This window comes from Oncorhynchus nerka, linkage group LG16, assembly GCF_034236695.1.
Source record: "Oncorhynchus nerka isolate Pitt River linkage group LG16, Oner_Uvic_2.0, whole genome shotgun sequence".
Lineage (NCBI taxonomy): Eukaryota > Metazoa > Chordata > Actinopteri > Salmoniformes > Salmonidae > Oncorhynchus > Oncorhynchus nerka.
In genome coordinates, this window is record NC_088411.1 from 21,549,246 (window position 1) to 21,577,169 (window position 27,924).

Sequence of the window (27,924 nt, forward strand, 5' to 3'; positions counted from 1 at the left end):
TGTGGGTGATTGTTTCCTGTCTTTGTGTTTGTTGCACCAAATAGGGCTGTTTTTTTTCACGTTTCTTGTTTTGTATATTGTTCTATTTTCATCTTTCATTAAAAAGATGTATAAAGATAACCACGCTGCATTTTGGTCCGCCTCTCTTTCACCAGAAGAAAACCGTTACAGCTTTACACCACTCCAGCCAATGATTGGCATTGCATATGGTGATTTTAGGTTTGTGTGCGGCAGCTCGGCCATAGAAACCAATTTCATTCATCTCCTGACGAATAGTTATTGTCCTGAAGTTCCCTCCAGAGGCAGTTTGGAACTCGGTAGTGAGTGTCGAGGACAGACGATTTTTGTGCGTTACTCCTAGAAATTTCCACTACGCAATAACAGCATTTAACTGGGGCAGCTCTAGCAGGGAAGAAATTTGATGAACTGACTTGCTGGAAAGGTGGTATCCTATGACCAGGCCATTCTAATGCCAAAGTTTGTCTATGGAGATTGCATGACTGTGTGCTCGATTTTATACACCTGTCAGCATGGTGTGGCTGAAATAGCTGAATACACACATTTTTAAAGCGTGTCCACATACTTTTGTATATAATGTATCAAATAATCTGGCCCCATCAGCTCCCACTTGGTTTTTGATAGAATAGTAGGGGAATTAATATTTTGGGGCTACTTGGGAAATGCCCATTTTTATCTTCTAATGGATCTGTCAATGAGTGTTTCTATTGATGATTTGTTAATATTATTTATCAATGTTAAATACCTACATAATTTGTTACCAATAAGACTATAGGTCAAATATGTTTATTTACACGTGGTGGGGGGGAGAGCGGGTGAGAGAGAGAAGCGTGAAACACTTGTCTGCCTGCTATAGAAAAAGGGCGGTACAGGTTTCAGTATTTACACGCATCAACCAGTCAAGGCAAATATTTAAATAGTAGGTTAACGGTTAATTAGTTAGGTAAGCAATTCGAAAGTGGCCTGGCTGTGAGAATTTGATACACGGACAGGTAACTCAAGCATCGCAGATTTTCTGTTTCCAGTCCATATATAAATATTAATCGGCAGTCATCAGTCACCACAAAACCTGACATATTCTGGGTTGGACACCGGCGCGGGCAAGATCATCAAAGCGGTGAGTAGGATAAAGGACTGATCGAGTTTTTGGTGTGATGTGTGCGTGTGGTTACTTTGCCGACCGAGTGAGTGATGCTCAGGTAGCCTAGTGCGGCTCAGATCATACACGGCAGAGTAAATTGCAGGTCCATTTACCTGGCTGACACTCTTAGGTGATTTTTCTCGGGATTTGTGTTTTTAACAGGATTTTTGTTTTAAGGTTTTCCAGAAGTAGCAAATACATTTCTTAATCCACTTTGTAGTCACAGTTACGCATCTGCTTCCATAAATATTGTTGCGCGTTTATCGATAGTAACATTTTTGCCAGGTAATTTCAAATCGTTTACATCAGACGAATCGTATCGAGCAGCCAGATTACGCTAAAGCAGACAGAACAGGGACATCAACATCAGTCAAATTGACATCAACAGATTATCAGAGCAAGGAGAGGGAAGAGGTTGACAGAGAAAAACAAACTAAAACATTCGGTTTTAGAAATCAAAGTCTCCTAGGGAGAGAGAGGGAATTCAGGTAGGTTTGAACGTATTATGTGTTGTTCAATTCAGTACTGTGTTGTTTATTGTGGTTACTTGAAATTAATTGATTTGAGAAATATTCAGAAGAATATTCTTAAGAAATTGATGTGTAGCATTGTATACATTTTATTTTACGTTAAGATACATTTCGTAATAAGGCATTATTATTGGCATAGCCTACTGTACATCCTTACGTAATCCAGCTGCTTTTTTCAATGAATGGAGTCTGAGATTACTGACTGATATTCTCTAAATGAATAGACTGGACCTGACTCTTTTGAACAGCCTGTGTGTGTGTGTGTGAATAATTTACTCCGTTGTTCCTCTGTCCAATAGGATTAATATGTCACTCACTTCTATCCTTTCCGCGGAGGCTATTGAGAATGCCGTCAAGGAGTGCCAAGGTGGGTCTTACCTCAGGACTGCCTGATAGAGAGAGAGCCAGAAGGACAGAGAATGAGAGGAAAACAGAGAGAGGAGAGAGATGGTAGGGTTGTAACAGACTATGATCATGTACTGTAGAGAGTTATTGTTAGTCAGAAGAGAGTGCTTCCTACTCAGTAGTAGGCTGGCAGTCGCCCACAGACTATTGCACTAGAATTTAGCATCCTGAGGATGGGTTTAGTCCATATGCTGGGGTGAAAATTACTCTTTAAGAAGAGTGTCTGTGTGCCAGCCTGTAAAGAGAGAGACACGCAGGGATAAATCTCCAGTCTGGACTGCACCACGCTATCTTTTAAGCTCATCAGGGAGTCAACCTTGCCTGAACTCTAACCCGGGTGTGTATGCGCGCTGTGTGTGCATGCATTGGTACATTTATGGGTGCATGTGTTCTCCCTCACTCCCTTCAGCCCCAGACTCCTTCAGCTTTAAGAAGTTTTCCCAGCTGTGTGGCCTGACCTCCAAATCTCCCAAAGAAGTCAAAGATGTCTTCCAGATCCTTGACGAGGACAACAGTGGCTTCCTCGAGGAGTCAGAGCTCAAGTATGACATTTGGAGTAATCCTTTAGATGGAGGGACACTTTCCTGTGCTTCCTGTAATGATAATACATGGGCGTTTTACTGACTCCTTTATTCAAAGTGACTTACCGTTTAACACATAAATTCATTTGGCTATATGTGGCCCCCTGGTGGGTTTCAAAGCTACAACTGTTCCAATTAGCAGATGCTTTTACCCATAGCAACTCACAGTACAGTGAGCACATACCATACATTTTTATGAAGATTACTTGATCCCTGTGGGAATTGAACCCATGACCTTGGCTTTGTCAGCGGCACTCTCTTACCAGGGAATCCACACAGGACCACCAGCTGTGCTGGCGGCTGCCTGGTGAGCCATCAGAACCACAGAGAGCATTTCAAAATGTATGCTGAGTGACAGGAGACTTAATAATTTTAATACAATTACCTATTTTTGTTGCAAGCGCAACAAATGTCAATGAGATCAAATTCTACAATTCCACTCCCCTGTCATTTTAATGGAAGGCTACCATTAAGCCTTAGTATAATCCATGGGTAAAAAAAACTATAATTATTATATATTTGCATTATATAATGCACTGTCTACATTATATAAATGTGCCAGCCAGCTAACCTTAGGACACCAACTGTATGACCCAAGTGCATTTGAGTTCATGGATGGATGCAGTATAGCAGAGTTTTCACTCAATCCACTTTCCCTCACCTCCTATGAGAATGCATGTAGAGACTGTGCAGCAAAAAAAATACTATATTGTTACAAAGCTGTCAAGAGACCAGGGAGTAGATCATTTGAAGTTTCGGTTATAAAGCCTAGCAATATTACTTTCAATCCTTGTTAAACTGGAACCAAATAACCTTTATGCCTAAAAGGGCTGTGCTGGAACACAAGTTTGTGTGTGTGTGTGTGACAGACGCATGGTACAGTATGTGTAAGGCTCACATAATGCTTGTGTATATATGTGTGTATTATGATTGTGTGTGTGTGTGTGTGTGTGACAGACGCATGGTACAGTATGTGTAAGGCTCACATAATGCTTGTATATATGTGTGTATTATGATTGTGTGTGTGTGTGTGTGTGTGACAGACGCATGGTACAGTATGTGTAAGGCTCACATAATGCTTGTATATATGTGTGTATTATGATTGTGTGTACTCTGTTTGTGTGTGTGTGTGACAGACGCATGGTACAGTATGTGTAAGGCTCACATAATGCTTGTATATATGTGTGTATTATGATTGTGTGTACTCTGTGTGTACTTCCCTAGGTTCTTCCTGCAACGGTTTGTCCCCGGGGCGCGGACGCTGACGGACGCTGAGTGCAAAGGCTTCCTGTCTGCAGCTGATGATGACAACGATGGCAAAATCGGAGTAGAAGGTGAGTGGCTTTCTGCAATCACCTGCAGGCTAGGCTATTATCATGAGCCAATTGGTAAGGCTGTTAGTATTTCCTTGTAGGGATTTTGATGAGCAGGAGACCAAGACTCTCTGAGATCCACTATACATTTTGGGAGTCTCTTGGTTTTGACGGTTTTCCAAGAGAAAAGATAAAGAAGGCTAAAATTTGAATCAAATAGTTTAAAGTTCTTTCCTGACTATTGCAAATCCTGTTCTTGTGTGGAAGACTACTATTGAATCTAAGCCAACATTCACAAACTTGGCAATGGCCATGACTAGGCCTTTCTTCATATGTATGACAATGTATGGCTATGTGTATTTTGTAATGTGAGATTAACGTTATGCTCTTTAGAGTTGTAATCCGCCCTGACCACTGTCAACTCAGATGTATGGCTTTTAGTAAGGGCCCTGAGTTGGCAGAAGAGAGTATGGATAGAGGATGAGCGGTAGAGACACTAGATGTTTCAGGTCAAGAGGAAGGCATTGGGACAGCCCTTATAGAGTATACTGTATATAGAGCAGTGTTTGTGCGCTCATGTGTCTATATTCCCGTATGTCTTGTGCTAGGTTTTGAGGGTGACAAAAACTAATTGTGGAATTATACAGATGCTCTTAATGGCAATTCTAGTTGGCCTCATTGGCAAGTAGAGATCCAAAAGTCACAGCCTCCAGTAGACCTAGGTTAAAATAGTGTTAGAAACCTTTCATATACTGTTAGCGTTTGATTGAGCCTACATGGAGTGCCAGATGGGCAAAGTTTGCACTTTTGGGTCTATTCCATTGATCCCAATACCCTAGACAAGCTCAATCAAACACAGCTAAAGCAATCAAAAGATTTCAAATACTATTTGAACCGTGGTCTGGGCCTCCAGATGCTATATTAATGGCTGCCAGCCAGATTTGAGCAATATCTAGGGCTGCATAGACTGGCTGGGCTGGGATTGCATAACCGGATGAAGGAATCAGACAGCGTCTAAACATTATTACAATCTCTGGTTCCAAACCAACTCTTTGGTTCAGGGTAATTTTGTCATCTTTTTGGCACTTCCCTCTGTTGAAGGAATAACAACAACAACAACAAAAACATTTTTACAAGTGTTTGTATTATGTAAGGTTTGAATTCTATGTTGTTCTGCTTAATCCCACATATTTTTGACAAGGGAGCAAATTAATTCTGTGAAAACACTCATGTATGCACCTGATGGTATGCATAAGATGATTACAAGGTTGGTTTGCGAATGAGCTACAAACTGATTTACATTAACATTTTTGGTCATATTGCATATTGTAATCCAAATTGCGTACATTATGCTTTCAAACCAGACAAAACACAGCAACCAAAAAACTAATGGTGAATTCTCATTAAAGAACCCATACTGTTACATATGTAGGCCAAAGAGGGTTTAGTTATAGGCTGTCTGTTCAAGTGATTTAGATAATGAGCAACATTTCCAAAAGGCTGTTTTGATGTCGCTCATCTCTGAATGTTCATATTCTAATCCATATTTGGAACTCATCTCAGAATCTGTCTCTCCTGCCACAGAATTCCTGATCATGGTCCAGTCCTGAGAGTTCCATGGGAGCTGGGAGAGCAGCAGGTGTTCATTCTCCTCTCCTTCCTCCAGCCTCAGCCTCCAACTTCCAGACTGTAGTCAACTTCCTCAAGCCTACAGCAGCCTCCATTCCCAGGAATATGTTTTTCTTTGTCCTTGTGCTTGAATTGTGCCCTTAAATTGTTTTTTTCTTTTCTTTCAGAGCCCCTCTCTTATTCATCCATGAAACCATTTTTACTTGCCCTTTGATTACGTTCTAGGAGGTTGTATAGCTGCATCGCCCCATATTTCCTTCCAATGCACACTACATTGTCGATCAAAAAGATGAATAAACACATTGTAACTTATTGTGGCGAATTTCATTTTTCTTTCAAACACAATTGCTGAACATTTGCATCTGTTAAATTCCTGTATTGTAACCATACAACAGATGCCATGTAAGGAAGTGCTACATGTTACAATGAACTGAATGTGCACATAACCCTTGAGAGAGTGCATAATTAAATGTAGAATTTCTGCTAATCCTGACTGGAAATCAATTTCATGCACTATTACTTTGTTACTTAGTGTTACCTAAATGTTAACATACATGGAGAGCTGCTATGTTAGTTGTAACATTGTGTAACACCGTTCTGTCCATCCGAATCACATTATGAATACACTACAGCTTGTATGACCCGGCGGTCTGTCTTAGCTGTGTAAAGCTCACATCATGTTTACAATGGTTAGCTTCATCGCTAGCTCAGGTTGGTTTCCCAGCAACATCCCTCCTATACATAGAGCTACTTCACGTGAAACGAAAAACAAGATACCATTGAGGTGCCCATTCAGACAACTGGGTCGAAGGAGAAAGTGAAAACCTTGCCTGCTGTTTCTGGCAATTAAGTGTAAAGGGAGTTGTTCTGTTTTATTTTCCCTCAGTGTTTAGAGTAAGTATCTAGTAAAAGTGAGACGGTGACCTTACCAGTCTGTCTCTAGCTATATTGGGTAACACCTTGTGTCGGCTACACCACATTAGGTGTGGTGTGTGTGTGTTTTGGGGACAGCTGTCATAAAGGGCTAATGATCAACACTGAGCATAAAATTATTCCATTGAATTTACAAGATTGTTTTTATATATTCCTTTGAATATTTAATGATTAGGTTATTCTTGTATTAATAGTTTACTGAAAATACCCTTGTTTATTCTTCAGTTTCATCAGAACAATAGATAGAAAATTTAATAATTCATAAAGGTACCTTGCTCATTGTTTGTCCAGGAATAGGTCTGAAATAACAGTGCTAAAGGGGCAATCTGCAGTTGCTTCATCCATTTTTGGGCTTCTGAATTAATTAAATGTACCCATTGATCTTGAAGAATATAATTTATACAATAAATGCCCCATGAGCTTAGTTCACCTGTCATATCCCATCAGAATCCAAAATATAAGCCTGTTTCACTGGAATGTTTGTAAACAAAGTAAACATAAACAAAATTGGAAACATAACAATACATTTGACTATACATCATGGCTGATCATTCCTTGCATCCATCCCAATGTTTATGAATTTCAGTGTAGTTACACTTCTCCAGCCCTATTCCTCAGCTTTTTACCGAAACGGGTGGGGAGGACACGTTATTGTCTCAACTCCTGATTGACGCTTTAAAGAATTAAAGCAAATTGAGGTGACAAAGGGAGGTGACAGAGTTTAAGGTTACAGTATCCAGGGCCTCTCAATTTCTCGTTGGAAAGACTACCCCTCAGGTTTCTGTTGAATGAATTAAACTTAAAGTGATGAGAGAAAAATGAGACAGAGCCAGTTCCAAAATAATTAGGAATTAGAATACTAGAATGGACAGACAGAGCTAGTTCCATAGAATTAGGAATTAGAATACTAGAATGGACATGAACCTTCTTATGATGGTTTAAAGATCAGCCAATTGTTCAAACCATGGTTTGCCAGTGCTGTGATAACATATTGTGAGAAAATAAAGAATTTGAAGAATTTATCTGCACTGTTTTAGAGGAATGATTCCATTACTTTTTCAAATTAACTGCCAATATACCAGTATTTCATCCAAACAATTCAGTCAATTCACAACCATATACGGGCTGAAATCTGTTGATTATAGGACTTAGACAAGTTGTTAATGGAACAAGTACTGCAATTGTATAATAGCACTCACAGCTTTTGAAGAAAACAAATGTAGACATTTATAATCAGTATACATCAGGGGTTGGAACCTAAATTAGTTTCCAATTGTTTCATTCTGAACAGAACCCTAATTGTTTCAGTTTCGTGGCTCTGTCGCAGCCGGCCGCGACCGGGAGGTCCGTGGTGCGATGCACAATTGGCCTAGCGTCGTCCGGGTTAGGGAGGGTTTGTCGAGGGTTTGGCCGGTAGGGATATCCTTGTCTCATCGCGCACCAGCGACTCCTGTGGCGGGCCGGGCGCAGTGCACACTAACCAAGGTCGCCAGATGCACGGTGTTACCTCCGACACATTGGTGTGGCTGGCTTTCGGGTTGGATGAGCGCTGTGTTAAGAAGCAGTGCGGCTTGGTTGGGTTGTGTTTCGGAGAGAACGCATGGCTTTTGACCTTCGTCTCTCCCAAGCCCGTACGGGAGTTGTAGCGATGAGACAAGATAGTAATTACTAACAATTGGATACCACGAAATTGGGGGAAAAAAGGGGGTAAAATAAAAATAAAAGAAAGTAGCATTTTATATTGCTCCTTTTTCAACCGGTGAAATTTTTATTTATTTCGTTTTTTTAGATTTAGCTCAATGACTTTACCAGTCAGTGCAGATCGAACAGGCAAGCTAGTGGTTTACATGCGTGATGGACAGAAAAGTGTAGCCAATGGTGCAAGACACAACTGAAATTTTGTGGGTGGGGAGAGAGCAAGCGAGGCTTGAGGATACTTGAAGGGCTTTGTCTCTTATGACATGCATTATATGAATTAGGTCCACATAATTATACCTAGGAGGAGAGGCTTCTATGAAGGAATGTTTAATGTCCTTTGAGTTGACTAGCTAACAAGCTTGTGTGTGCAAAGCGGCACCAGAATTAAAAACACATCTTACCTTTTTGTAGTTAATAAATACGTGAAATGTGATAACCAGGCCTATAGTTTCTTTAACTAGCATTGAACAAGTGCATCCTTTCTTCTCTAGCTAATTAAAAATCTCTCTCCTTATCTTATGAATCAAGCTAGTAAAGTCAGGGGCAGGTAAAACACATTTGAAGGTAAGACAGACAATGTCAAAGTAACAAGTTTATTCATTCAAACACGGGCAGTCAAATGTACAGGACGGCAGGCAGGCTCAGAGTCAGGGCAGGCAGAGGTCGGTAATTCAGAGTAGCGGGGCAAAAGTACAGGACGTCAGACAGGCTCAGAGCAGGCAGAGGTCGGTAATCCAGAGTAGTGTGGCAAAGGTACAGTAGGCAGGGTCAGGGCAGGCAGAAAGGTCAAAACCAGGAAACCATGCACAAGCACCAGGGGAAAACCACTGGTCGGTATGAATGAACTGTCAACAGGCAAACAGAGAACATAGGTATAAATACACAGGAGATAATGGGGAAGATGGACAACACCTGGAGGGGGTGGAGACATTCACCAAGACAGGTGAAACAGATCAGGGTGTGACACAGGTAGCCTAATCAATCACAGGCAAGGATTTTCATCTTGCAGGCAAGGATTTTCATCTTGCAGGCAAGGACTGAAATACCTTTCTGAGTGACAGAGTGAGGGCTTTGTATCGGCGCTTTGTTGTGGGACGAGAAAAAAATGGCTGGAATGAAAAATAACATTTTTAACCAGTTTTCATGCTTTTAAAATAACGGTTCTGTTCCATTACAGTATGGATCACTTTCGTTCCAGGTTCTGTTTATGTTCCTTGAAACAAGTAATTATTTTCCAGTTGTTGGTTCTGTTCCCTGAACTTGTTTTCAGTGAACTGGTTCCAACCCCTGGTTTACATATATTTTAGAGGTTATTTATACAAAAAATGTGCATAAAACCTGGAAAATTGTATTTATAATTAAATGACAATATTCAGGCTGCAAACGCTTCCTGATGTTGCACCCCAAAATAAAAAATAAATAAAAAATGTTCAGTTGCAGCATTCTGTTGTATACCACTCGCTGAACAAGGGGTGCAACATCAGGACTTAGAATTCCTAGGCATTAGTCACTCTAGCATGGTGTTGGTAAATTAAGCCTTTATGTTTTAAGAACCGGGGGATGCAAATGTATTACCAGCTGTGCACATCATACTCAGATGACAGTGGAGATCCATAAAGCCCACCAGTGGCTGCTCAGGCTACATTTTCATTAAACAAAGACCAATCCATGATCATCAAGAACAATCAATGTTTTCCTTCAACGTTGTATTGGTATATAGGCCTGATTTATGCACAATCTGGAAAGGCACGGACATCACAGGAAGTTTTATTGTGGAACCATAGTTTAAGTACAATAAATCCCACCGATCAGTTTTTACTGTAACACATGAGATGCTGTCAAAGCAGGAAGTGTGCGCGGATTTTGTCATTGATCGCGGCTTTTCTACTGTATCTGTTACTAATGTTAACAACAAACGAGATTATCTGCATGTGCTGACTTTATACAGTAAAAGGTAAGTCGCGTCGTTGTGTTTATTGTCAAATTAATTTGTGATAAAGAAATAGTTTTCCGAGATCGATGCGAACACAACGTTAGCGGATTGTTGACACTGCTGCAGTGCAACCATACAAATTAGCCACCTAACGTCGGCTAATTGCTAGCTTGCTGTATCTAACAAATTAACGTTTTAACAGTATACATTTAGCTAGTTCGTTTGTTTTGTATCACATTTGTCTTTTCAGATGGCAAAACAATCCCTGTTGTCCCCACCTGGCTACTAAGGCCGATGTGCTAGCTTGTTAGCTAGCTGTGTTGTGGACTTGTTTGAGCGAGTTGGTTAACGTAGGTAGCTAGCTAGCATGCTAACTTGCACTGGGCCTTATTAAAAATAATAGGTTGTAGCAATGCCACCTAGAAAGCCACATAAAGGGAATCAATTAGCCATGCGCCTGAGGTGTGGAAGTTAAGATACATTTATACAGCTAACTAGTATAGCTGGTGTCAGTGGAAGGTAATAATGCTCTGTTCAAATCAGAAAATGCATGCTTATCTTTCAGCCTGATTTGAGACATTGAGCTTTTGATGCAATTTACTGCCTAAAGTTAACAGACCAAATTCCATGACTCACTGATTCTCTTAATCTGAAATGATCAAATCAAATTTTATTTGTCACATGCACCGAACACAACAAGTATAGACCTTACCGTGAAATGCTTACTTACAAGCCCTTAACCAACAGTGCAGTTCAAGTAGAGTTAAGAAAATATTTACCAAATAAACTAAAGGAAAAATGTACAATAAGTAACACAATAAAATAACAGTAATGAGTCTGAACAGGGGGTACCGGTACTGAGTCAATGTGCGGGGGGTACAGGTTAGTAGCGATCATTTGTACATGTAGTTAGGAGTGAAGTGACTATGCATAGATAATAAACAGCAAGTAGCAGCTGTGTAAAAACAAATAGAGGGGGTGGCCATTTGATTAATTGTTCGGCAGTCTTATGGCTTGGGGGTAGATGCTGTTCACAAGCTTTTTGATCCTAGATTTGGCACTCCGGTACCGCTTGCCGTGTGGTAGCAGAGAGAACAGTCTACTGGAGTCTTTTACAATTTTGTCGGGCTTTCCTCTGACACCGCCTAGTATATAGGTCCTGGATGGCAGGAAGCCTGGCCCCAGTGATGTACTGGGCCGTATGCACTACCCTCTGTAGCCGTTTACGGTCAGATCCCGAGCAGTTGCCATACCAGGCAACTGGTCAGAATGCTCTCGGTGGTGCAACTGTTGAACTTCGAGGATCTGGGCACCCATGCCAAATCTTTTCATTCTTCTGAGGGGGAAAAGGTGTTGTCGTGTCCGCTTCACGACTGTCTTGGTGTGTTTAGACCACGATAGTTCATTGGTGTTGTGGACACCAAGGAACTTGAAACTCTCAAATGTATTTGTAGCGTTTTTAAAGCTGAGCTGATATTCTTTTTGTCTGCAGCCACAAAGCATGCTAAATTCACTCTGGAACAGAGGACGTCCAGACACAAACCACACTAATGCTGATGATCAGGTAAAACCCAGGTCTCATTGTGATACATCTTTCCGTCTGTTCAGTCACAGATAGTTGATCAGCATCTTCCTCTGTTGCAGTCCGAGAATGGCTTCGGGAATGCAAGAGAAACAGTACACCCCATCACTTCTCAGCTTTTTCGTCTATAATCCTTCATTTGGGTCACGAGAGGGAGAGGTGAGCTCCATTTGGTTGTTTTTATTTCCTGTGTGTTTCACATGTTCTCACTATGAACTTCAAACACACTGTTCATCAGCTCAATGTTTACTGCTGTAAATGATCCAATGTGATTATCTGGTAATTTTGTGGTCTCCATTCAAATATGGTGCCTCGTGGAAACTGCCTCCTTGTGTGCATTGTAGGAGGAGAAGAAGATTTTATTCTACCATCCCAGTGAGGTCGAGAAGAATGAGAAGATCCGTAATGTCGGTCTTTGTGAGGCCATTGTACAGTTTACCAGGTACACGGGAACCACTAACTAATCAATTATCTTAAAGTAAAACATCTCACATCTGTTAGTTATGTGTATTGGATTCATATCCCCTATCCCAACCACCATCTTTGCTATATTCCAGAACCTTCTGTCCAACAAAGCCTGCTAAATCCCTACACACACAGAAGAACAGGCAGTTCTTCTTTGAAGCAGAGGACAGTTTCTGGATCGTTATGGTACATTAGATTTCCAACTAATTTACACTTAGTATATACAGTTCCTTCAGAAATGATTCATACCCCTTGACTTATTTCACGTTTTGTTGATAAAAAAACGTTCTCACCAAATCCGTGAGTGGTTTCCTTCCTCTCCAGCAAGTGAATTAGGAAGGACACCTGTATCGTGACCGGGTGTATTGATGTGTATTGATGCACCGTCCAAAGTGTAATTAATAGCTTCACCATGCTCAGTGGGATATTCAATGTCTGCTTTATTTTTATTTTTTACCCCATCTACCATAGGTGCCCTTCTTTGCGAAGCATTGGAAAACCTCCTTAGTCTTTGTGGTTGAATCTCTGTTTGAAATTCACTGCTCAACTGAGGGACTTTACAGATAATTGTATGTGTGGGGTACAGAAAATAGTCATAAAAAAAAGATGTTAACCACTATTATTGCACACCGAGTCAGTCCATACAACTTATTATGTGACTTTTTAAGCACATTTTTACTCCTGTACTTATTTAGGATTGCCATAACAAAGGTGTTGAATACTTATTGACAAGACATTTCATTTGTAAAACATTTCTTAGAACATAATTCCACTTTAATATAATGAGGTACTGTGTGTAGCTCAGTGACACAAAATCTCAATTGAATAAATACAGGCTGTAACACAACAACATGTGGAAGGGTGTGAATACTTTCTGAATGTGCTGTATAGAGCGGTTGAGCTCTCAGCACACTCATATATTTTTGACAAGTTATTAGGTCTCCTAGGATACTTTTGAATAGATAATACCTCTCCTCAACCTGTCGTTGTTTACTTCTCCAGGTGGTGCGGAACCCGATGGTAGAAAAACCTAATAAAGATGGGAGACCTCCCACAATAGAATATCAGGAAGAGGAAATACTTGTACGACTTAATTTGTTGCATCTTTTATTTGTGTATATTTCGTGTTTGTCTGGTCCATTTATGAGGGAATTCAACTCTTTTGTGCAGAACATTTATCACTTTCTCAGTTGTTTATTGTCTTATTTGTGTAGGACACAGTTTACGGTGCAGTATTACGGGAATGCTACAGTATGTACAAGGTGAGCATCCGGCTGGGACTCGGGAGTAAACCTCAACCAGCTCACATTCTCTAGTAAGGACTGTGTGATAGACTGACATTTAGAAAGGATGTGGTTTGCTGATGGATCTTTTCGTTGCTCTGTTCTCCAGCTCTTCAACGGCACATTTGGCAGAGCAATGGAAGCAGGCGGGGTGGAGCTGCTCATGCAGAAGCTTGACAAGTTCTTTTACAGGGTAAAACAGAACAAACACTAGGCTACATAGTATATACTTCAAGTCTCTGCAACTATATACATGATGATGGGTGGTACTAGGTGATGAGGTGAATTTTCATGTCTTATTGGATGCAGAACATCTGTTTTACTATTGTGCTTTATATACTTTGAGTAATGTAGCTTGATAGGACAGTTCAACAGAAGTCATCTATGCATATTTTCAGTCTTTTCTCAGCAAAGTTTTCCTAGGGGCAGGGCACTGCTATTTCAATGCCAGATTATTGACTACTTGTGAAATTCATTAGCAAATCTTTGTAAATATATATATATATATATTACACACATCGACTCTTACTTCTTAGTAGTTCCTACCTCTTCGATGTCCTTTTGTTTTTACAGTGAAAACGTTCACATCTGGTGTTGTATGCTATCCACGTTACTAAAGGTGTGGTGGTGGTTTCCAGGCCTGGCCGCCTGCTTGGCAGACAGGAATGCTACTGGTTCTTCTAGTCGTCTAGAGTGGTAGACTCTGTATTGAGTTTCTAGTGACTAAATGCAGGGTCAGATGTCAGTCATAAGTGACCTTCAAATATGACTTCCCCCACTAATTATCACTACTCAGAAATAGCGCCTTTCTCAAGGAGAGCTGGTCACAGCATCCTCCATACTAACAGGCCCAGCCCATTGGTCGCAATGACCTGTGTTCATTATTCATACCTAGACAGAGGAAACCCCCAGCTCTCCCTAATCCTATCAAGGGCTTCTCCTTTCCAGTATGTAACTCAGACACAGAGAAGGCCTATGGTGTCTGTATCGTATCCCAGTTTGAAATGTTCTTGCAATTCTAGTGTCCTCTCGTGTCTTTGGGAACAGCAATGTAAGCACTACGCAGGTAAACTAATATCTCCAGCTTTGACCTAACTGAGATCCACCTTGGACAGAAATATGGCTGCCATTGAAGCTGGATATAGGAGCATTGTGTTATCCAGGCATACAGTGTGCAGCCCTTTTGTGTTTCTTAATGAGGTTTCTCAGCATTGGGCTCCTGATCACAATGGGATGTGCGTATAACTTTGCTTTCTAAGCTAACACCTCACCTTCCCCACGTATCCCTGATGTCTATTAACCAAACGGAGACATGGCTGCATGTATAAGTGTCCTCTATCCCTGGTCTCCTCCAGTACCTGCAGACGCTGCACCTGCAGTCCTGTGACCTGCTGGACGTGTTCGGTGGGATTGCCTTTTTCCCCCTGGACAAGATGACCTACCTGAAGATCCAGTCATTCGTAAACAGAGTGGAGGAGAGCCTCAGCCTGATCAAATACACAGCCTTCCTCTACAACGACCAGCTGATATGGTACGGCTGGGGGAAGCAGACCGTGTGTGGGATGTGTGGGGGTTGTCTGCTGTACTCTGGTTTAAAACACCTGCCCACATGTAGAAACCAAATTTAGCCTACAATTTGCAAATGCTACCATAAATCGGTGAACAACATAAGCTCTGAATTGCATTCTTCCGTGATCTTGAGGCACAGGCTGCTTCACCATTCAACTGGCCAGGCCTAGTAGGCTGTTTTTTGGGATGCCAGGAGGAGAGGAGGGGGGAGGTTATTGGGCTTCCTGCAGGCCCTTGGCGCCTCCTTGCAGCCCTTTACCACTGCAAGGTGTGGGGGAGCCTGGCAGCAGTGGCAATGCTCCTTATCTCGTTAGGCTGGGCTAGGTATGGGGTTGTCTTGGGCATGGCTGGGAGACAGAAGATGCCTTAAATACACATAATCTGATTACAGTAATTAATACCCCGACATGTCTCTCTCACTTTTAACTGTTAGTCTGACCCGTTACAGTATGTAATCTGAGAATTACGTGATAATTGATTGATCCTAATGATTTGATTGATAGCTAATCAAATTATTTGAGCAGTTATGATAGCATTGGGCCCATGGTGAGCCATGGAGATGATGGGTTTAGTTCATCAATACTCCTGAACAGACTGAACATGAACAGGAAGTGTTTGATGCTAACAAAGGTGTGTCCCCTTTTTTTGTTGTCCCCATGCAGGAGTGGTCTGGAGCAGGATGATATGCGGATCCTGTACAAGTACCTGACGACGTCACTGTTCCCCAGACACTCTGAACCAGAGGTGAGAGAGGGTGAGAGAGGGTGAGAAGGAGGTATCGGAGAGAGGGATCAGGGAGAGAGGAGGGATCAGGGAGGGAGGAGGGAGGGATCAGGCAGAGAGGAGGGAGGGATCAGGCAGAGAGGAGGGAGGGATCAGGCAGAGAGGAGGGAGGGATCAGGGAGCGAGGAGGGAGGGATCAGGGAGCGAGGGAGAGAGAGGGGAGAGATCAGGGAGAGAGGGGAGAGATCAGGGAGCGGGGGAGAGAGAGGGGAGAGATCAGGGAGCGGGAGAGAGAGAGGAGAGATCAGGGAGCAGAGGAGAGATCAGGGAGCGGGAGAGAGAGAGGAGAGATCGAGGGAGCAGAGGAGAGATCAGGGAGCGGGGAGAGAGAGAGGAGAGATCAGGGAGCAGAGGAGAGATCAGGGAGCGGGGAGAGAGAGAGGAGAGATCAGGGAGCAGAGGAGAGATCAGGGAGCGGAGGAGAGAGAGAGGAGAGATCAGGGAGCAGAGGAGAGATCAGGGAGCGGAGGAGAGAGAGAGGAGAGATCAGGGAGCGGGGGAGAGAGAGAGGAGAGATCAGGGAGCGGGGGAGAGAGAGAGGAGAGATCAGGGAGCGAGGAGGGATGGATCAGGGAGCGAGGAGGGATGGATCAGGAGCGGGGAGAGAGAGATCAGGAGCGGGGAGGAGAGATCAGGAGCGGGGGAGAGAGAGATCAGGAGCGGGGGGAGAGAGATCAGGGAGCGGGGGGGGAGAGAGAGATCAGGGAGCGGGGGAGAGAGAGATCAGGGAGCGGGGAGAGATCAGGAGCGGGGGAGAGAGATCAGGGAGCGGAGAGGAGAGATCAGGGAGCGAGGAGGGATGGATCAGGAGCGAGGAGGGATGGATCAGGGAGCGAGGAGGGATGGATCAGGGAGCGGGAGAGGGAGGGATGGATCAGGGAGGCGGGGAGAGGGAGGGATGGATCAGGAGCGGGGAGGGGGGATGGATCAGGGAGCGGGAGAGAGGAGGGATCGGGAGCGGGGAGAGGATGGATGGAGCGGGAGAGGAGGGATGGATCAGGGAGCGGGGAGAGAGAGGATGGATCAGGGAGCGGGGGAGAGAGAGAGGAGAGATCAGGGAGCGGGGAGAGAGAGGAGAGATCAGGGAGCGGGAGAGAGAGAGGAGAGATCAGGGAGCGGGGAGAGAGAGGAGAGATCAGGGGAGCGGGGAGAGAGAGAGGAGAGATCAGGGAGCGGGGAGAGAGAGAGGAGAGATCAGGGAGCGGGAGAGAGAGAGGAGAGATCAGGGAGCGGGGGAGAGAGAGGAGAGATCAGGGAGCGCCGGGGGAGAGAGAGAGGAGAGATCAGGGAGCGGGGGAGAGAGAGGAGAGATCAGGGAGCAGAGAGGGGGGGAGAGAGAGAGGAGAGATCAGGAGCGGGGAGAGAGAGAGGAGAGATCAGGAGCGGGGAGAGAGAGGAGAGATCAGGGAGCGGGGAGAGAGAGAGGAGAGATCAGGGAGCGGGGAGAGAGAGAGGAGAGATCAGGGAGCGGGGAGAGAGAGAGGAGAGATCAGGGAGCGGGGAGAGAGAGAGGAGAGATCAGGGAGCGGGGGAGAGAGAGGAGAGATCAGGAGCGGGGGAGAGAGAGGAGAGATCAGGGAGCGGGGGAGAGAGAGAGGAGAGATCAGGGAGCGGGGAGAGAGAGGAGAGATCAGGGAGCGAGGGAGGGATGGATCAGGGAGCGAGGAGGGATGGATCAGGGAGCGAGGAGGGATGGATCAGGGAGCGAGGAGGGATGGATCAGGGAGCGAGGAGGGATGGATCGGGGGGAGCGAGGAGGGATGGATCAGGAGCGGGAGAGGGAGGGATGGATCAGGGAGCGGGGGAGAGAGAGAGGATGGATCAGGGAGCGGGGAGAGAGAGAGGAGAGATCAGGGGAGCGGGGGAGAGAGAGAGGAGAGATCAGGAGCGGGGGAGAGAGAGGAGAGATCAGGGAGCGGGGGAGAGAGAGAGGAGAGATCAGGGGGAGCGGGGAGAGCGGAGAGATCAGAGAGCGGGGGAGAGATCAGAGAGCGGGGGGAGAGAGATCAGAGAGCGGGGAGAGAGAGAGATCAGAGAGCGGGGAGGGGGAGAGAGAGGAGAGATCAGGAGCGGGGGAGAGAGAGAGAGGAGAGATCAGGGAGCGGGGAGAGAGATCAGGGAGCGGGGAGAGAGAGAGAGAGCGGGGAGAGAGAGGAGAGAGCGGGGGGAGAGAGAGATCAGAGAGCGGGGGAGAGAGAGATCAGAGAGCGGGGGGAGAGAGAGATCAGAGAGCGGGGAGAGAGAGATCAGAGAGCGGGGAGAGAGAGAGGAGAGAGCGGGGAGAGATCGGAGAGGAGAGATCAGAGAGCGGGGAGAGAGAGAGGAGAGATCAGAGAGCGGGGAGAGAGAGGAGAGATCACAGAGCGGGGGAGAGAGAGGAGAGATCAGAGAGCGGGGGGGGGAGAGAGAGGGAGAGATCAGGAGCGGGGGGGAGAGAGAGAGGAGAGATCGGGGGAGCGGGGGAGAGAGAGAGGAGAGATCGGGAGCGGGGGAGAGAGGAGAGATCGGGGAGCGGGGGAGAGAGAGAGGAGAGATCGGGAGCGGGGGAGAGAGAGATCAGAGAGCGGGGGAGAGAGATCAGAGAGCGGGGGAGAGAGATCAGAGAGGGGAGAGAGAGATCAGAGACCGGGGGAGAGAGAGGAGAGATCAGAGACCGGGTGGAGGGGGAGAGAGAGGAGAGATCAGAGAGCGGGGGGAGAGAGAGAGGAGAGAGCGGGGAGAGAGAGGAGAGAGCGGGGAGAGAGAGAGGAGAGAGAGGGAGAGAGGGGGAGAGAGAGATCAGAGAGCGGCGGGGGGAGAGCGAGAGGAGAGATCAGAGAGACGGGGAGGGGGGGTGCGAGAGGAGAGATCAGAGAGCGGGGGGGGAGAGCGAGAGGAGAGATCAGAGAGCGGGGGGGGGAGAGCGAGAGGAGGGGAGATCAGAGAGCTGGGGGAGAGCGAGAGGAGAGATCAGAGAGCGGGGGGAGAGCGAGAGGAGAGATCGGGGAGAGAGAGAGAGAGCGGGGGAGAGGGGAGATCAGAGAGCGGGGGGGAGAGGAGAGATCAGAGAGCGGGGGGAGAGAGAGGAGAGATCAGAGAGCGGGGGGGAGAGAGAGGAGAGATCAGAGAGCGGGGGGAGAGAGAGGAGAGAGCGGGGGAGAGAGAGAGGAGAGAGCGGGGAGAGAGAGGGGGGGAGAGAGAGAGAGAGAGCGGGGGAGAGAGAGAGAGAGAGCGGGGAGAGAGAGGGGAGAGAGGGGGAGAGAGAGATCAGAGAGCGGCGGGGAGAGCGAGAGGAGAGATCAGAGAGCGGGGGGAGAGCGAGAGGAGAGATCAGAGAGCGGGGGAGAGCGAGAGGAGAGATCAGAGAGGGGGGAGAGCGAGAGGAGAGATCAGAGAGCTGGGGGAGAGCGAGAGGAGAGATCGGGGGGGGGAGAGCGAGATCAGAGAGCGGGGGGGGAGAGCGAGAGGAGAGATCGGAGAGCGGGGGAGAGCGAGAGGAGAGATCGGAGAGCGGGGGAGAGCGAGAGGAGAGATCAGAGAGCGGGGGGAGAGCGAGAGGAGAGATCAGAGAGCGGGGGAGAGAGAGGAGAGAGCGGGGAGAGGGGGAGATCAGAGAGCGGGGAGATCAGAGAGCGGGGGGAGAGGAGAGATCAGAGAGCGGGGGAGAGCGAGAGGAGAGATCAGAGAGCGGGGGAGAGAGAGGAGAGAGCGGGGAGAGAGGGGGAGAGGGAGCGGGGAGATCAGAGAGCGGGGGAGAGGAGAGATCAGAGAGCGGGGGAGGAGGGAGAGGAGAGAGATCAGAGAGCGGGGGAGAGGGGAGATCAGAGAGCGGGGGGAGAGGAGAGATCAGAGAGCGGGGGAGAGGGGAGATCAGAGAGCGGGGGAGAGGGAGAGATCAGAGAGCGGGGGAGAGGGAGATCAGAGAGCGGGGGAGAGGAGAGATCAGAGAGCGGGGGAGAGGAGAGATCAGAGAGCGGGGGAGAGGAGAGATCAGAGAGCGGGGGAGAGGAGAGATCAGAGAGCGGGGGGAGAGGAGAGATCAGAGAGCGGGGGAGAGGAGAGATCAGAGAGCGGGGGGAGAGGAGAGATCAGAGAGCGGGGGGGAGGAGAGATCGGAGAGAGGGGGGAGAGGAGAGATCAGAGAGCGGGGGGAGGAGGAGATCAGAGAGCGGGGGGAGGGGAGAGATCAGAGAGCGGGGGGAGAGGAGAGATCAGAGAGCGGGGGAGAGAGGGAGAGGAGAGATCAGAGAGCGGGGGAGAGGGAGAGGAGAGATCAGAGAGCCGGGGGAGAGGGAGAGGAGAGATCAGAGAGCGGGGAGAGGAGAGGAGAGATCAGAGAGCGGGGGAGAGGGAGAGGAGAGATCAGAGAGGGGGGGGGAGAGGAGAGATCAGAGAGGGGGGGGGAGAGGAGAGATCAGAGAGCGGGGGGGGAGAGGAGAGATCAGAGAGCGAGAGGAGAGGGGGAGAGATCAAGCGGGGGGAGAGGGAGAGCAGAGAGGGGGGGGAGAGGGAGAGCAGAGAGCGGGGGGAGAGGAGAGATCAGAGAGCGGGGGAGAGGAGAGATCAGAGAGCGGGGGAAGAGGAGAGATCAGAGAGCGGGGGGAGAGGAGAGATCAGAGAGCGGGGGAGAGGAGAGATCAGAGAGCGGGGGAGAGGAGAGCAGAGAGCGGGGGGGGAGAGGAGAGCAGAGAGCGGGGGGAGAGGAGAGCAGAGAGCGGGGGGGGAGAGGAGAGCAGAGAGCGAGAGGGAGAGGAGAGAGCAGAGAGGGGGGGGAGGGAGAGAGGAGAGAGCAGAGAGAGGGGGAGAGAGAGGAGAGAGGGGGGGGAGAGAGAGGAGAGATCGGAGAGAGAGAGGAGAGATCAGAGAGCGGGGGAGAGAGAGAGGAGAGATCAGAGAGCGGGGGGAGAGAGGAGAGATCAGAGAGCGGGGGGGAGAGAGAGGAGGGATCAGAGAGCGGGGATCAGGGAGCAAGGGGGGAGCGAGGAGAGGTCAGAGAGCCAGGGAGAGAGGAGGGATCAGGGATCAGAGAGAGGAGGGATCAGGGAGTGAGGGATCAGAGAGCGAGGGAGAGAGGAGGGATCAGGCAGAGAGGAGGGAGGGATCAGGCAGAGAGGAGGGAGAGAGGAGGGATCAGAGAGCGAGGGAGGGGTCAGAGAGCGAGGGAGGGAGCGAGGGGAGAGAGGAGGGATCAGGGAGTGAGGGGAGAGAGGAGGGATCAGGGAGCGAGTGGAGAGAGGAGAGCGGGGGGAGAGAGAGGGGGATCAGAGAGGGAGCGAGGGGAGAGGAGGGATCAGGAGCGAGGGGAGAGAGGAGGGGATCAGGGAGCGAGGAGGAGCGAGGGGAGAGATCAGGGAGCGAGGGGAGAGATCAGGGAGCGAGGGGAGAGAGGAGGGATCAGGGAGCGAGGGGAGAGAGGAGGGATCAGGGAGCGAGGGGAGAGAGGAGGGAGCGAGGGGAGAGAGAGGAGGGAGCGAGGGAGAGAGGAGGGATCAGGGAGCGAGGGGGAGAGGAGGGATCAGGGAGCGAGGGATCAGGGAGCGAGGGGGAGAAGAGGGATCAGAGAGCAAGCTGGGGGGGGGGCGAGGGAGAGATCAGGGAGCCAGGGAGAGATCAGGGAGCCAGGGAGAGAGGAGGGATCAGGGAGTGAGGGATCAGAGAGGAGGGATCAGGGAGTGAGATCAGAGAGGGATCAGGGAGCGAGGGAGGGAGAGAGGGATCCGGGAGGGAGAGAGGAGGGAGAGGGATTACAGAGGAGCTAGAGCGCAAGCAACTGCCACTTCCTTGCCTCTGTTCTATTAAAACTCTGATCCTCTGCCTAAACCTTCCCTCAACGTTGCCAGAACTCTTCCAACACCTGCTCCACAATGGCATCATGCCACACGAAGAATGTATTGTGTAACAAGCACATTTAAAGTTGACCACACATTGATACCCCACAGGCTCAGACAATGTTGATAATGACTTAAGTTATACTAAAGCAGCTTCTCTCCAACATCTCTCTTCTAACTCTCTCCCTCCCCGTCTCTCTTCCTCATCCTCCCTTTCTCTCTCCAGCTGGCTGGTAGGGACTCTCCCTTAAGGCCAGAGGTGGCAGGGAATCTGCTTCACTATGGGAGGTAAGTCCTTAAACGCCCTCTCTGGTCCGCTGCCTCCCCCTCCCCTCCCTCCAGGTCTCCTGTCTAGGCTGGGCCAGGCTCCCTCCCTGGGGCTCTGGTCCGTTGCGATCTCGGAGCAGAAGGACAGGGATACCAGATCATCATGTCAGGCTGGAGCCTTCTAGCCATGCCACATCTGCTGCTAATCTGACTATAGCAGACTGATACATTTAACCTGAGGGGATGGATGGAATTACGACTTTATCGTGTTCATCCATGATGGTTTTTATTGCATATATTGTTATTTCAACAAAGCGGTGGAGGAATATGTTGTTTTAGATTATCAAGTGAAAGCAATAAAAATCAACAGTGATATCACAATAGGAGGTGTTATGTTTGATAGTTCTGGTATGATAGGAAAGCATTATTATGCTAACATTAGGTTGTAATTAGTAATTAGTGTGTTGGTGGTCCGGCATGTGCAATATCCAGTCTGATTGTTATAACAACATGGAGGATTACTGATCAGTGTTCCAACGTGATGTGGTCTTACCCCACTGACAATAATGAGATTTCTATCTCTACCATCCCACACACAGACACAAAGGAAGGGAAATTACACTTAACAGAGAGGAGGAAGGAGAGCCAAGTCTCTGTGTAGCCTAGTCCACCCTTAGAGGCCTCTGTGCCTGAGGTGGACAGAGTGGAGGAGGAGAGCGCAGGAGAGGAGGATGAGATTATTAGCAGAGGTGCTCTGTAGTCTCTGTATGAATACTCTAAAACACAATCCTTCCTGCATCCCTTCCAAGCACTGATTTGTAAGCATTTCACTGTAAGGTCTACTACACCTGTTGTATTTGGCGCATGTGACAAATAAAGTTTGATTTGATTCAACACGGCTGTAAAGAGGAAAGAAGGGGTTCCACTACATGGTTTTCATCTATCCTGTCTGGTCAGAGCAGCGATCACTTAATAGAAGGGAAGGTGAATAAATGATCTCAAAGAATGGGTAGAATTAAGAGGTTATCCTCTTAGGGCAAGTTGCTTAGCAGAAAGTAGTCAAACACACAGACAACCTTTTATTTAGATCTGAATACAAGCATAGAGAAGACAGAATACAAGCACTTAATATGAATGCATTGAAATAGAGCCATTGTTGGAGGAAGAGTGATCCCTGAGAGTGTGCCACTGCCAGGCCAGTGTGACTCCCGAGTGGGGGGGGCTGACAGTGCAAATTATGGAAGGGATACACACAGTATGCAAACTGTACATCCACATATACATTTACAAATTGCTAGATAGACTAGGGGATTTTTTTTTGTTTTTGTGTGAGGTAAAACAGTTTTTGATTTGCATCAAACTAAATTTGTTTTGTAATTGTGAAACACCCTTGTCAATCAAAATAATCGTGATGAGCTGTGATGCATACGCCGTCATATCCTGTCCTCTTTCCACCCTCAGGTTTTTGACAGGACCTGCTAACCTCAAAGACCCAGAGGCCAAATTCCGGTTCCCTAGAATATTTGTCAACACAGAGGACAGTTATGAGGAGCTGCATCTGATAGTTTATAAGGTGAGGAGAGGGCATCATTCTAAATGGTACTCTATTCCCTATATAGTGCACTACTTTTGACCAGGGCCCATAGGGATCTAGTCAAATGTAGTGCAGGGTTTTGGTCCAGAGTAGTGTACTACATAGGGAATAGGGTGTCATTTGGGACAGAACTGAGGAGCAGGGAACTGTGGTCTGGAGCCCTGCTGGGTTTTGTGGGAACTCTAAGCATCTACTGATGCTTTATTATTTTGTGTTTTTAAGAGAGAGACAGGCAGTACTCCCAACCCATTATTTGTTTGGCAGAAAATGTGGTAATCTGTTATTATTTCATTACTGAAGCACAAAGAGAAGGTTTAACCCGGGATATGACCTCTGATGTTGGGGGAATTGGCTTTGTTCGTTGGTATCTCAAATGGCTTCTTTTAAATTATTTATAAACTCAATGTATTTGGTAATAAGTTCTAAATTATAGTATTATTTTCTCTAGACCTATTATATTCAAACTGTACATCGTCTGCTCTTTATTTCAGGCGATGAGTGCAGCAGTTTGTTTTATGATCAGTGGTGAGTATCCTCTCATATCATTTGGTCAGTCCCCTCCCCCCAAACAGCTGGGCTGATGCTTATTACATAATTTCTCAGCATTCTCTGAGTCTGCCGTTCCAAATGTTCTGTGAATAATGCAATGGAAAATTCTAAGGCATTGCCATATGTGGACTGTGAAAGAAAAAACCTTAAGTTCCAAAGTCCATTCTACTAATTCTAACTACCGTGTGGTCATATTCTCTCTTTCCCAGCATCTGTGGAGCTGACGAGGGAGTTCTGTGAGCAGCTGGATGGTCTGGTGGGACCTCAGCTCACCCTGCTGGCCTCCGACATATGTGAACAATACAATGTCAACCGCAGGATATCAGGGTCAGTACTGTTGCTTTAATCCTCTAGCCTCCAGTTCCTGGGCCTGTGTTGTTCCAACACGCCATGATAGAAATCACGGTCCAAAATATATCATGCGTTTTTAAAAAGGTACTCGTTTATGCCACGACATCCTCTTGACGATTGGACCAATGAACTCAATGACCTGGATAAACTGATGATGGTCCTGAGGTGTAGTACTGCTTAAAGGTAGACTCAGTGATGCACAAAGTACACAGAAATATTGGGCCGATTTTTTTCCGCAACAACTAAGAGCGTTGAAGCACGAAGCTAACCTTTTCCCCTGTTTTTGTCCCAGAGCTACCGAGTGTAGCAGCGTGACACGCACCCGTGATCCTGCGCACATACTCTGTGAATGTGTGAGAGAAACGTCTTGCATCGCGCTCATCTCAATATCTGCAGTGCTCCTCATGGCAACGTCCTAACATTGTGCTGGCTCTGATATTTTATTTTCATATGGGCCTTTCCAGTATGGTTCCAGCAACTATTTGTAATGAGTAAGCAGGCTAGCGCGGTACAGTCCTAGTTGGCTCTGCTCATCTCGGCTCAGTAGTGTGAAATTGGCATTAGACTCTCCTCTCATCCTTGTAATGATCGTCATTAGAGGTCAACCGATACCGGTTATTGGAGGACGAAAAATGGCCGATACCGATTAAATCGGACGATTTTATTTATTTATTATTATTTTTAGAAGTCGACAATTACAATAATACCGAATGAACAATGAACACTTAATTTAATATAAGCTGCTGGCAAACGCAGGAAAGTGCTGTTTGAATGAATGCTTACGAGCCTGCTGCTAACTACCACCGCTCAGACTGCTCTATGAAATCATAGACTTAATTATAATATAATAAATACACAAATACGAGCCTTCGGTAATTAATATGGTCAAATTCTGAAACTATCATTACGAAAACAAAACGTTTATTCTTTCAGTGAAATACGGAACCGTTCCGTATTTTATCGAACGTGTGGCATCCATAAGTCTAAATATTGCTGTTACATTACACAACCTTCAATGTTATGTCATAATTATGTAAAAATCAGGCAAATTAAATACGGTCTTTGGTTTGGAAAAAAATGGTCTTCACACAGTTCGCAATGAGCCAGGTGGCCCAAACTGCTGCATATACCCTGACTCTGTTTGCACAGAACGCAAGAGGAGTGACACAATTTCCCTAGTTAAAATTGCCTGCTAAAATGAATTTATTTTTTAACTAAATACTAAAAATATACACTTGTCTATTGATTTTAAGAAAGGCATTGATGTTTATGGTTTGGTACATTGGTGCAACGACAGTGCTTTTTTCGCAAATGCGCTTTTAAAATCACCCTTTTTGGCAAAGTAGGCTGTGATTCGATGATAAATTAACAGGTACCGCATTGACTATTTGCAACGCAGGACAAGCTAGTTAACCTAGTAATATCATCAACCATGTGTAATTAACTAGTGATTGTTCAATTTTTTTTTTTTATACAAGATACGTTTAGCTAGCTAGCAACTTACCTTTGCTCCTTGCTGCACTTGTGTGGTCAGCCTGCCATGCAGTCTCCTCGTGGAGTGCAATGTAATCGGCCATAATCGGCATCCAAAAATGCAGATTACTGATTGTTATGAAAACTTGATTAAATCGTTTCGACCTCTAATCGAGATCCTCTCCCTCTGTGTTGTTGCAGGCCGGACAAGGAGCCCCAGTTCAAGTTCATCTACTTCAACCACATGAACCTGGCAGAGAAGAGCACCATCCACATGAGGAAGACAGCCAGCGTCTCTCTGACCTCGGTCCACCCAGACCTCATGAAGATTCTGGGAGACATCAACTGTGACTTCGCCAGGTATGCCCAATGAAATACCACAAAAACCCTGTTAGGGTTAGCACTCGGAGGCCTAGTTTTGGAAACTCTGTATGTAAACTATATTACAGTGTCTGTATGTTCATGTTATTTTTGTATGTTGCCTTAGGGTTGATGAAGATGAAGAGATCATTGTGAAGGCTATGACAGACTACTGGGTGGTCGGCAAGAAGTCGGACCAGAGAGAACTCTACGTTATCTTGAACCAGAAGAATGCCAATTTGATTGAAGTTAATGGTAGGTCCAACATGGATGGATTAATGAATGTTTCTTTGAGCTCATCTCACATGTTTTCTTGGTTATACTTACTGATCCCAACCCTGTTTTTTTTTTCAACCAACAGAGGAAGTGAAGAGGCTCTGTGCGACACAGTTCAACAACATTTTCTTCTTGGACTGAAAGAAATAAAGAAAAGAAAGAACTGCACGAAGAAGAGGGAGAGAAAGAGAGACGGTGAGAGGGCAATGGACTGTTTCACCACACTAAAACTGTCAGCATTGCAGGGTGTTATGACAGCATCAGTGTAATGCAATAATTGCATAGATTAGGTAAGAGTTCGACCAAAACCATGGAAACGCCACACACCCGTCCCCCCATGGGGGATAGGTCCAGAATCTATTTAGTAACCACATTATAGGCCTGTTAGAACACATACAGTGCCTAGTGAAAGTTACACAACACTTGCACAGTCTTCATATTTTTCTGCCTTAACATTAAATAAAATAAATGTAAAATAAAATTGGGGGGGTTTCCTACAGATCGACACAACCTACTCCACATGATCTAAGTGAAGGAAAGTTATAGAACATGTTCCAAATTAATGAGAAGTTAGAGGAAGACCTAATCCTGAGGTAGAGTTGTATTTTTCTGCGGGACAGTTGCACACATTTTAATGCCAAAGACACAACAGAATGGCGTTCTAAGAGGTGTTGAGTGTTCCTGAAGGGTCCAGTCTCCTTCCTGACTTAAATCTGCTTTAAAAATCTGAGACAAGGTTTGAATATTGCTGTCCATCAATGATTCCCAAACAAATGTACTAAGCTTGAGCAATTTGACAGAAACAATAGATCTACATTGCCCTAAGAGATGTGCAAGGTTGGTAGAGTCTTATTGAAAATGATGATTCACAGCTGTAATGGCTGCCAAAGGTGCTTCCACCAAGTATTAACTCTGGGGTGTGAAGACATAAGCATTCAATACATCCGCATTTTGTATTTCTTAGAACATTTTCCAAATGACTATAATTTTTCTTTCACTTTGAAAATGTGGAGTAGGTTGCGTAGATCGATATGAAAAAATAATTTACTCCCCTTTTAGATTTAATTAAGGCAAAATGTGAAGACTGCAAAGGGTGTGTAGACTTTCACTAGCGACTGCTGTAAATTGTGATTGATTTGACAAATATCAACTTTTTTTGTATCAGCTTTTCTGAATGGATGCCATTGACAGTGTCCTTGTGCTATCCCCTACGGGTGCGTGGCCATCGGCGCTCCATTGATCTCTTACCGTATGTATTGTAAACAATTAAATAAAGAAGCTTTTCACATCATGTCATTTCTTTAGATTTTTATTTAACCAATACAAAATGGTATTTTCATTTTTGTAATTAAATGTCAAATGATCAGAGTAATTTTACTGTACA

The 27,924-nt window shown here is 46.0% G+C and overlaps 2 protein-coding genes across 5 annotated transcripts; both read left to right on the plus strand.

The window, feature by feature from the left end:
* The first annotated feature begins 843 nt into the window (after nt 1-843).
* Nucleotides 844-5,929, plus strand: pvalb9 (parvalbumin 9). 3 transcript variants are annotated; one of them, XM_029685101.2, is made up of 6 exons: nt 844-1,135; nt 1,989-2,056; nt 2,504-2,636; nt 3,900-4,009; nt 5,573-5,627; nt 5,785-5,929. In XM_029685101.2, exons 2-5 carry the CDS (start codon nt 1,996-1,998, stop codon nt 5,596-5,598), a joined length of 330 nt encoding a protein of 109 aa, XP_029540961.1. In that variant the 5' UTR covers nt 844-1,135; nt 1,989-1,995; the 3' UTR covers nt 5,599-5,627; nt 5,785-5,929. The 3 variants fall into 3 exon arrangements, with proteins under 3 accessions (XP_029540961.1, XP_029540959.1, XP_029540960.1); XM_029685099.2 differs by having other exon boundaries at nt 846-1,135; nt 5,573-5,929; XM_029685100.2 differs by lacking the exon at nt 844-1,135 and adding an exon at nt 1,437-1,647 and having other exon boundaries at nt 5,573-5,929.
* Nucleotides 5,930-10,058: 4,129 nt separating this feature from the next.
* LOC115144231 (vacuolar fusion protein CCZ1 homolog) lies at nt 10,059-26,769 on the plus strand. 2 transcript variants are annotated; one of them, XM_029685102.2, is made up of 17 exons: nt 10,059-10,202; nt 11,674-11,745; nt 11,826-11,922; nt 12,108-12,205; nt 12,321-12,414; nt 13,231-13,311; nt 13,443-13,490; nt 13,621-13,704; nt 14,867-15,042; nt 15,743-15,824; nt 21,897-21,958; nt 23,399-23,510; nt 24,023-24,056; nt 24,290-24,407; nt 26,106-26,264; nt 26,392-26,519; nt 26,626-26,769. In XM_029685102.2, exons 2-17 carry the CDS (start codon nt 11,732-11,734, stop codon nt 26,679-26,681), a joined length of 1,443 nt encoding a protein of 480 aa, XP_029540962.1. In that variant the 5' UTR covers nt 10,059-10,202; nt 11,674-11,731; the 3' UTR covers nt 26,682-26,769. The 2 variants fall into 2 exon arrangements, with proteins under 2 accessions (XP_029540962.1, XP_029540963.1); XM_029685103.2 differs by lacking the exon at nt 11,674-11,745 and having other exon boundaries at nt 11,790-11,922.
* The last annotated feature ends 1,155 nt before the right edge of the window (nt 26,770-27,924 follow it).